General features: G+C 44.0%; 2 protein-coding genes across 2 annotated transcripts; both read right to left on the reverse strand.

Moving 5' to 3' along the window:
• Positions 1-2,936: 2,936 nt before the first annotated feature.
• Positions 2,937-4,519, reverse strand: LOC127769361 (FCS-Like Zinc finger 1-like). Its single transcript, XM_052294909.1, has 3 exons — positions 4,189-4,519; positions 3,748-4,095; positions 2,937-3,330 (listed from the first exon to the last, which is right to left on the reverse strand). Exons 1-2 carry the CDS (start codon positions 4,320-4,322, stop codon positions 3,870-3,872), a joined length of 360 nt encoding a protein of 119 aa, XP_052150869.1. The 5' UTR covers positions 4,323-4,519; the 3' UTR covers positions 2,937-3,330; positions 3,748-3,869.
• Positions 4,520-7,487: 2,968 nt separating this feature from the next.
• On the reverse strand, positions 7,488-8,461 carry LOC127769360 (FCS-Like Zinc finger 1-like). The gene is made up of 2 exons (XM_052294908.1): positions 8,159-8,461; positions 7,488-8,060 (listed from the first exon to the last, which is right to left on the reverse strand). The coding sequence occupies exons 1-2, from the start codon at positions 8,383-8,385 to the stop codon at positions 7,904-7,906; spliced, it is 384 nt and encodes a 127-aa protein (XP_052150868.1). The 5' UTR covers positions 8,386-8,461; the 3' UTR covers positions 7,488-7,903.
• Between the last annotated feature and the right edge of the window lie 2,462 nt (positions 8,462-10,923).

Consider the following 10,923-nt stretch of genomic DNA (forward strand, 5'->3'; position numbering starts at 1 on the left):
GGTATATCCGTGTGCATAAAACATACGAATAATACATGTTTACTGTAACACATATACTCCAGTATTTGGTGCGGTGGTATGTTTGTTCAAGAAAAAGGGCTATGCTACGAGCCTATTGAGTCTATGACTGTTCCTCTTATTGCTTCTTTTTGCTGGACTCGAAAATGATCCGAGCTACTAGTATTTTTTTTTTCTCCAGGTCCACGGATGCAAACCACGATAATTGAAGTCTGTGTTCAGTGACGACACTTACTTTTTTTTTTCCTTTGATTCGATAATTGAAGTCTGTGTTCAGTGATGACACTTACTGAATATTTTCCGAAAAAGAAAATCACTTCTAGAACGTTTTTAATCTACTGATTTATGATTGCTAGTTTGCTACGTACGTAGTTTTATATCCGAAGTGACCCGAATTAGGTAGAGTTCCAATATCCCGTGAGGCCGTGACCAATCGCCTTCTTCCATGGCCATTAAAAACTTTTAACGCTACAAAACGATAGAGGTAAGCACTATCTCTCGATGCTCTGCGTATCTGAAGCTCAAGCCATCAAAATGGCTGAGACGCACATTTGCCATCAGTTGCTTCGCTTCCAATCGCAGTAACGTTTCAGAGATTTTTGGGATCAAGCCCTTTGGCATGCTAAGTGACTCTTTAAACAAGGGACAAGACATCACACACAACGTAATTCACCTAACTAGTTCATGTTTGATTTAACCCTTCATCACCATTTTTTTTCCTTTTCGCAAGAACATGCACCTAGACGAGACGTACGGAGTACTATTGAATCCATTTTCTACTCACCCTGTTCCTAGTCTCTGTACACGACTGTACCGTATTCGCCGCCTTGAAAGTTGAAACACTCTACAGGACGGTAAATTCACCATCATCACTACTAGCGACTATATCTAATCGCGACCTGTGATGCTGGCTACCGTTTAAGTCAAGCGAGACAGGTGCCAAAAACAAAAGCGACGGTGTTTGACAACGGGATGTGGTGAGATCGCCGTCAGGGCAGTACAGCGTGGGAGGGAGCTTGCCCCAGATGTAACGTTACAATTGTACACTAGCTACATAGATCCCTCCCTTCCATGTCAAAACAATCTGTGGACAGTGAGCCATCATGTAGATGCAGCTAGCTAATGGGTTGGGCCTAATGCATCGATCTAAAGCCTAAACCCATGGCTAATCGTGACTCACCAGCTAATCAAATTTTATAATCTGTAGTACCAAGAATCCAAGATTAGGTGATCTAATCTACCTCTACAAAGGACATTAAATAAATAAATTAAATAAGTGGGCACAGTACGTAAGCTAACTCCAATGCCGCTTGTAGTAAGTACATAATTTTAACGGCATTCACATTTCATAATCCCAGCATTCATTAATCAACTGTGTGCTATTACCGCATGTACTGTGTATTCTGGATTTCTGATGGCATATGCCTCCCCAACGACCAGCAGGTCCCCGGTACAGCCAGCAGCTAGCATTAGCATGGGGTTAAGTTTTACGCCGCCGGTTGAGCGCGTCTCCAGGCACTGGCTTACACTATAATTTTGCTGAGACCACCATCGAGATTCGTGCGTACGATCCTGTTACAAAACAGAAGAAATCGCAGTGCCCAACAAAAGTGAGCAAATTATTGGTGATGGGCAGCACTAGTTAATTGTGTGTACAGTAATCTTGGTGGTATTGTGGTCACCTTTGGACGTTGTGGCAATAAACGTCTAAAGAAATTGCGATCAAAGCACGGACCTACTACTTGTACTAGGCTAGTAGCAAGGTCAGTAAAGTATCCCATGTGGAGTAAAATAAGGACAAGCTGACCCCAAAATTTGGTCTCCTGGATTCCAACCGGGCCGCGTCTCTCGCTGGGGAGACATACAGTGATACAGCTGGATGGACCCAACGATCTCGCGTTTTTCTTTTAAGCAGCACAAATCTGCTTTTGCCTTGCTTTGAACTGTTCGATTTGGTAAATCGCGGTAATATTCGCTCGTCTCATACAAAAATCTTGCTGTGCTAGAAAAGTTTGTGCATTGATTCGTTTGCTACCACAAAAGAAGTATACGAATCTAGTCTAGGAGGGGAAAAAAAAGTTAAAATTATGGAGGCACGTAAAACCAAGATCAGTTGGGACAGTCAAAGCTGAAGAAGAGCAGTGCACTTGTGCTCCTCGCCATCGCCGGAAAAATGCTCCTGCTTTTCCCTGTCGAACGTGGCAAGGAAAAAGATGCCGGAAAATCAGGCAGGAAATCCCACACAGAATCATGGGCTTTGGTTGTATTCCTTTAACAATACTGGGGAGCATCTAATCCTACGCATCTAATGGAACTTTTAAAAGTAGCTATAATGTCAGTTTGGCACAAATTATATATCTGTGTTTGCATCATCACCAGCTCCAATTTGCCGGTCAGTTTTTTTATTCTGTTGTGTTTTTCTTTCTATCATTGTTGAGCTAATCCTGTTTTGATTGTAGATCGATCTCATCGACATGTATGTATGTAGTAGTTTATGGGATTCCTGATTGCTCCGTTCCATCCTTGATCTTTCAATATGACTCAGGTTGCCATCAGTGAGATTGCAAAGGGGACAGGAAATCATTCATTTGAGACTCGGACGTTGCCGGATCGACAGCATCTCAATTCTGAAACTGTGGCAAAAGCTAGCGACCAAACCTGTAATTTGCAGGTAAAGGATGGGTTACAGCTAACCGTATCAGACTTTTCCTGCTATAGAGACCCGCTAGTCTGTTGAGATGTTGAGTTGTAACGGTGGCGCCATTGGTTTGATTTCCTACCCCTGAAGTTCTGAAATCTGAACTTCGCAAGCTGCAGCACTGCGAGCGTGCTTGTAGTGTTCAAACCTAGGTTGCACCTACTAGATAAGCGTGCTTATTATGTGTCACAACTCACAATGTCACATACTTTTCTCTCATTCGGCACAGTTTCAATAGAAAGCATACTAAGAGTGTTCATAAAACTTGTTGGGTTTCACACGCTTACAGTTGAGCCCAGCAAAAGCAAAAGTAGGGAAGCAACAAGTAAAGCAAGCCTCTTCGGTTTCAAATATGTTGGAACCGGGGTTTTCCTCTCTGTTTCTAAAGAACAAGTAAATAAGCTTGCATCGACATACTAAAGACACAACTCTGTGTTCTCATCATAAAGAAATCTACTCCATGCTAACATCTAGAAGGACCATAACCTTAACTTCAAGAACTTGTTTTTCTGTCAGGACTCCTTGGGCACTTAGATTTTGTAGCTTGGCAAAGGGATAGGCCCTTGATGACCTCCAAATCCCCCTAACAGCTTCGGCGAAACAAACGGCTTCCACTGTTGCAAAAAAGAAAAAGAAAACGACAATACCTTGTAAGCCAGCTGTAAAACTTTAGTAAAAACATTTTTCTTTAAAAAAAACATGTCCATTTCGCTGCCTATAAAACACCTAAGAATTGCTAAGGGAAGTAACAAAATGTACATGGGGGACAGTTCAGTTGGAGAAAAAAAACATATTTCATTCCTCAAAAGCAGAACAGAGCGGCCAAAAAAACAGGAGGCAAAAATGGAGGAGAGCCCATGAATCGATCGCCTAGCTCCAATGTTCTAACCTTGAGAAATGAGAAAAAAAAAAACAAACCAAGACTCGCCCGAGGAAGCTAGGGCCCAACTCGACCCAAGACCCTCAGGCGCGTGTACGCACGTAGTACTAGTAGCACCAGTCCCCCTACAAACAGAAACAGGGTCGCGTACGTTTTGTTGTTGTGAAAATGTATTTGTCTCCGTCGTCCTGCCCGTGTCGCACCAGAAGTCCCGAAAATAAAAAAGACGTGGCCGCCCCGCGCGCCCGACGCGCGGATGCGGCTCGATCGGTCTCACACGCGCAACGCGGGGCCTCGCGCGGTGCCCCATGGGTTGGCGTCGATGGCCGGCCGCGGCTGTGGCTGCTGGTGGTGGTGCCGGTGCCGGTGGTGGTGGTTCCGGTGCTCCTTCCGCACCGACACCGCGTGCGCCGCCGCACGCTTCTTCCGCCGGTGCTTCGCCCTGTCCACCTCGATCTGCTGCTGCCTGCACTCCTCGCTGCAGAACGGCGTGTCTCCCCTGTGCACCCACGCCACAAAACCTCAACAAACTTTTGCGTGCATGCATCGCGGTGAAAGGAGGGAGAGGACAAAAAAAAAAAAAGCTTTAAACCTGTACATGAAGATGTCACCGGAGAGGGACTTGCCGCAGAGGGAGCACTCCTCGAGGAAGTGGTGGATTTGGGCGACGTCCGCCTCGTGGACGTAGAACATGGACGACGGCATCGCTGCACCGCTCCCCTTCATGCCTGCGGCGGCGGCGTTGCTGGCTGGCTTCAAAGCTAGCTAGCAAGCAAGGCCCCGGCCTGGGCACGAGCGGGAAGAGGGAGCAAAATTGCCCCCCCGAGTCTTGGCACTGCACTGTCAAGGATCTCGGCTGGATTGACGGAGCTCCGGTTCGCCGGAGGAATGTACAAATAGGTCGCCGGCACTTCCCATTTTTAGCCTCGGGGAGACAAGGAGAGGCTGGGAATTGGCAGTGTCCGACGGCAAACCTATGAATAGAAGCGGATGCCAATCAACGGAGCATGACACGCGTGAAAAATCTGCGTATACTTTGTTTGGTTTTGTGATTCTTGTTTACTGCAAAATTTGGAACAACACACTACTGGCCATTGGAGATTTAGTGAGGAAATGGGAGCCATTAAAATCAAGGCGTCTGAGATCATTCTTAGGGACAATGAACACGGGGGCTAAAATTTAAAAACAGCGCATAGACCGCAGGTTCAGAGAGATGAAGACATGAAGTGGATGCCCCCTTGGCACGTGATTCTTACTTACAGATAGTTACTAGGCAGTATGTACGCTGTTTTGGAGGTTGTTTACCTACCTCAACAATCAGTATGCTGTTTGGGCAGGAAAAAAAAAGGGATTATGGAGTTCAGGCAGTCTTGTTTACTTAACACTTTCTTAACGTGTAATGCTTCTGTTTTACTGCCGCTTCAAAAGTTATGGAGTAGTATATTCTGTCAATCTGTCGTGGTTGCAAGAAACATTCTCCAATGTACTACGCGGTCGGTGCCACCCTAGCAATCTTGTTTTCTTCCTTTTTCTTTCTTGAAAATGCGTGTGCGTATAATTTACTACTACCAGCATATACTGAAGTAGGAGCACTATTATGTTATTGACATTGGTCTATAGCTCACATGTGTAACATGCTAGCAGTACATGTGAATACATACACCACACCTCGATCAACATGTCTTTCAGAAATTATACGTAGATCCTACCTGTACGTATCCCACTTGTCCATTTACTACCGGGGTCATTTTCTTGACAACAACGCTCTGAAGAAGAAAACATTTCTCGTCACCTTCACTGGCGTCTGTTACTATTGACACGACAGCAACAGCGTACGTCAACCTTTTTGAAACCGGTATGCCGCTAGCTAATCTCACCGGGAAGAATCACCCTCTCTATTCATCCACCTTTTTCCTCCGCTAGGAGAGGGACATTTTGGCCCAAGTCCAGCCGAGCTGAGGTAAGAGCAGTTACAATAGCAGGCTATAAACCAGCTACAAATATATTTTAAGAAGATAAATAAAAAGAGAGAAGAACAGCTGGCTACAGATTTGTAGCTAGTTGTAGCACAGACTTCAAAACACGGTGTGTGTATAACAGATGAGACCAAGTATTAATAACGTAGTATGTAACTATTGTATGAATGAGATATTAGATTGATTATAGATGAATTGGAGCTAGTAGTTGGCTATACTATTAAACTTGCTCTAACAGTAGCCAACTTCGCCACAGCAACTCTCTCTCTCTCTCTCTCGCGAGCCGTGCCTGCATCATTGTTCCATGCAGGCGCAGGCCGTGTGTGAGTAGCATATGCACCACATGGTTCACCGCGACTTCGCTTAACAGCTACTAGCGCTAAACCGTTTTCAGTTGGCGTGGTTAGTACTAGTAGTGCAGGTTAATCTAGCGCCACATGGGTGAGACTTGAGAGAGCTATAGTATTGTGTGGTCTCTGCTATGGTTGTAGCGAGCAGAGGGGGCAGGAGCGCGGCAGCCACAGCGCATGGGCGCGGCGCCGGCACGTGCGTGCGGGATGCACCCCCCGAACCACCGGCACACGGCGAGATGCGCTCGTCTCTCGCTCAACGGCTCAAGTGCTCGTGTTGGTTCTCGCTGGCTCGGAGAAGGCGTAACGTGGCGAGGGGGAATCGGGGGAATTCTTTTTGTGTCGCCAAAGGCCCTAGATTGCCTAAAAGGATTCTCTCGGGTGCACATGGGGCGCAACTTGGGGAGCCACAGAAAACGGTGAAGAAAAAAATCCACGGCGTGGCCGAGGATGATTGATTTGTTATCGCTGGTTGTTTGGGCTTTTTAAAGTCCGGAGTACGCACTAATGCCAACATGCTTTGCGTAGTTTAATTCGGTTGATGGTGAACAACGTTGGGCGTGACATCATCTGCTGTAGAAAAAACGTTAGTGTCCTACTATGGCTACATGTACCGGCAGATTTTGCCCTTAGGTCGTATACGTGAGACTGTCATGTGGGCCCTCCGTTTATTTTTCTTTTGTGGACCGCCTGTCAGGCAGTGTTGTTGAGGAAACGATACGGAGAAGCTGTGTTTGCAACGCTTTGAGATAAAAATTGTCCAACTGCTAGTACTTAGTAGTTGCTATAGCCATTTACCTCGTGTAAGTTTCCGGGAAGCAAGGCTGCACGAATGACAATACTAATAACGAAGCCTGCGTTGCTTTCTTCCTTTCTTTATTACCTTCCCGACTTTTTCGTCGTGGAGCGAACTGTCTGTTTTACTACAATTCAGGGCCGATATTTTCTCGGCGAGGAACGGAACGAACAATTTACCTCTGCCATTGATGACGGACCAGCTGCTGCAGGAGGTACCAACATGTCTATGATCTACTGTTTGTACACGGTATAGCAGGCGGCGACGACATTCAATTTCTGCATCGAACGTACAGTATGAATTCTGTTCAGAGGGCAACTGAATAATGGCCGCTTTAACTGTATTTTCATCAGAAAAAGAACATCTAATTGTAGCTGCAGCGTCAGCTCTAGTAGAGTACTCCCTCCGTTTCACAATATAAGACTTTCTAGCATTACCCATATTCATATACTCCATCCGTTTCACAATGTAAGTCATTCTAGCATTTCCCACATTCATATTGATGTTAATGAATCTAGACATATATATCTATTTAGATTCATTAATATCAATATGAATGTGGGAAATGTGAGAATAACTTACACTGTGAAACAGAGGAAGTAGATGTTAATGAATCTAAACACAACTATGCGTTTAGATTCATAACATCTATATAAATATAGACAATATTAGAAAGTCTTATATTGTTAAACGGAGCAAGTAGTAAAAAAGCTACGCAACGAACACAGCATGGAGTACTAGGAAGGAAATCGACCGAACTAATGAGAAATCGGAGAGAGCTTTTTACGCCACTCACTTTTTCCATATCAACAGGTTGCATTACAAGCACACACACAATGACACAAAACGCTGCACCGGCTGCACGCACGCACCATATTTTTTTGCGAATTTGCAACCGTGCAAAGAAAGTAAAATTCACACACCAAATTGACTCCTCATCTCCTTGTTGCGGAGATCAGGAGAAAGGAACCGAACAATTTCATCGCGAAAAGAAAGACGCAGCCGGTTTGCTTCTGCTTCCCCGGGCTTGGCTTTCGTTCCCGTGGAACTGTTTGATCCGCGTGCGCTCGACTGGATCTTTCTCCATCCGCACACACGGTCATGGACAAGCTGTCTCTCGATCTCCTCCTCGTTTTTCCGGTTCTTGAGTTTCTCTAAGATCTACTGTTCCGTGACCAAAATTGTTTACCATGCCCAGACCGGGATCCTCGGGTGGCTCGCCTTCTGCTGCCTCTGCCTCTCCTGCTCTGCCCTCCCCGTCTGCTTCGATCTCTGCTCTCTCGCCTCGTCGATCTCGATCTGCTCCTGCCTGCACTCCTCGCTGCAGAAGGGCATGTCACCTCTGCAAGAACAGAAGGAATCACAACGCCATTAGAAACACATTCTTCCAGAGAGATTTAACCTGTCAAGAGACTGACGACAGTTGTGCTGAATATTTACCTGTACATGAAGATGTCTCTGTTTCCTCCGAGGGGTCTCCGGCAGCGGAAGCAGATGTCGAGGTAGTGGTGGTGGCCGAGGAGGTCGTCGGCGTCGTCGCACGGGTCGCAGAAGAGGCGGCCGCCGGGCCGCCGAGGCGACGCCGCGGGCTTCACGGGGGAGGCGGAGTGGCCGGAGAAGCCGGCCTCGATGTCGTCGTGGATGGAGGTGGGGTGGTAGCGCGCCATTTCTTGGCTTGGTTTGCTTCGGCCTTCGGCAAATGAGCTCTCTCTGTTTTCTCGTTTTTCCGGTTGGGAAAGGGGAGTGATGGCGGAGCGGGAGAAGCAACTCGGGTTTTATCATGGAGGGAGATGGACGGGAAGGGGAGATTTCCGAATTAGTCCTCCACAGTTTTGTGAATTTCCTTATGGGACTTGGTGTGTTTTGGCTTTGTGTAGTTACTGAAATCTACATCTACATTGGGCTCTTTTGTAAGATGGGATAATTGTGGAACTTTTTATATAGGCTGTGTTTGGAACTTCCGGCTCATATCCCCTCTCTCGTTTTCCGCGCACACGTTTTTCAAACTATTAAACGATGCATTTTTTACAAAAAGTTTCTATACGAAAGTTGCTTAAAAAAATCAAATTAATCCTTTTTTAAAAAAATTAGCTAATACTTAATTAATCACATGCTAATAGATTGCTATGTTTTCCTTGCGGGGAGATGGATTCCCAATCCACAAGTAACGAACACAGATGTTCCTTACTCATAAGAGCAAGTTTAATAGTATAGTCAACTACTAGCTCCAAATCATTTATAGCTAATATAATAGCCAATTTATACAATAATTACTTACTGCACTATTAATACCTGGTCCCACATGTTATACATTACGTCTTGAAGTCTGTGCTACAGATGGCTATAGATCTATAGCCCGATGTTTTTTCTCTCTTCTTTTATCTTTTTAAAATATGTTTATAGCTGATTTATATTCTGTTATTATACTTGATCTAAGTGCGAAGTTAACATCTGCCGAGTTGTTTAGGCACAAATCTCAATCTCTATTCGAGCGTGTAGAGTTGTATTTGCTCCGTGACGGCACCAAGGAAAACAACAAGCACTAGCTATCAGAGGTAAAAAAGAAATGGCGCCTGAGACAGAGAGACCAATAGCACGGCTTCCACATATGATGTGTTTGATGCACTTGTCAGTCACACAATTACTAATTGGGCCATGGTCAAATATTACGAAAAATATACGAATTATAAAACAAATTAAGTGGTTCTGTTATGGTGTGCGTCATTGTGCATCTCTCCCGTATGATCGAAAAGAAAGCAATAATGTATACACTAAAATTTGTGTTGTTGTCTAAAAATATTTATTATGTGGAGTATGTGTTACCATGGAAAAAACAACTTCTGGTTCAGTGCGTGGGCACCTTTCATACATAATGTAAATATTTAAAAAGGGTGTACTATTATTTTGTGTGTCTGATTGTGCATATCTCATGTATGATTGAAGAGAGAGTAATATTGTACTACCTCGTTTTTTAATACTTCATCCGTTTCATATTATAAGACTTTCTATTATTACCCACATTTATATAGATGTTAATAAATCTAGACATATATATGTGTTTAGATTAATTAACATATGTATATATGTGGACAAGGCTATAAAGTCTTATAATATAAAACAAAGGGAGTACATAACATTGTTAACTTTTGAATACATGTTTAACTATTTATTCTATTTAAAAAGTTAAGTAACTGTTATTTATTTTGCTATGAGTTATTTTATACCAAAAGTTCTCTAATATGATTTATCTATACCATCTTAAAAGATTCTGGTGGTGGTGGTCCTGCCACCTCCATTTATCTGACAAGCGAGGATCACCATCTATCATATGGGCTCATCATTTTTTATCAGCAATGTACTAGAGTAAGAAGCTCTATTTTCTTCATGTACAGTGTACAACGTACTGTTTATCCTATCATCGTTAATTAGAGTTTAAGAGTGATGATTTAGTTTTAATCAGTTCATTTAATATAATTGGAGCCCGCTGTAACACACGAGTTTGCATCATTTTTTATCAGCAATGTACGGGTATTATACATTTACACAACATTTTTTTAATATTTTTTAATAAGATGAATGGTTAATCCTCTGTTCAGAAGTCAATGGCGTAAAAAACAAAGATAGTGTAAATTCAAATTTGTGCTATAATCTGTACTTATTAAATTTGTCTTATCATGGAAAGGGTGTCTTCCGTATGATGCAAAAATGAAAAGAAAAAAATCATCTCAAAGTTCAATTATACATATTTATATTTGAAAATTGTGAGTAGGACAAATATCGATTTAAAGTACTCCTAAGTTCACCTGGGCAGCAAATTAAAGGGGAATTTATTAATCGGACCCGCGTAACATAGCGTACAAACTCGCTTTCTCTAGAAGGCGTCAGGTCAGGTGACCAACAAGTTGCACGGCCGCAAGGCTGTCATCGTTGAGTGCCGTTGCTGCCGCGATGAATCAGCCTAGTGGTCCGGGCCCGGCCGCACTATTGTTCTACTTCCCGTACCACTGTTCATCTCATCAAGCAAGCCGGTGTCCGTCTCATGACTCGAATTATCAAACCAACCGTCTGATAGGTGCACGTATTTTTTTTCTCACCAAATCACGCAGTTTCTTGTTCACAACATGTCACGTCCGATTGGACGGACTGAACAATTCAGGTTCTTCTGAGCTGAGCTGAGCTGCCTGCAAGTAGATCGCCCTAGTGGC

This window comes from Oryza glaberrima, chromosome 4 (genome assembly GCF_000147395.1).
Source record: "Oryza glaberrima chromosome 4, OglaRS2, whole genome shotgun sequence".
Lineage (NCBI taxonomy): Eukaryota > Viridiplantae > Streptophyta > Magnoliopsida > Poales > Poaceae > Oryza > Oryza glaberrima.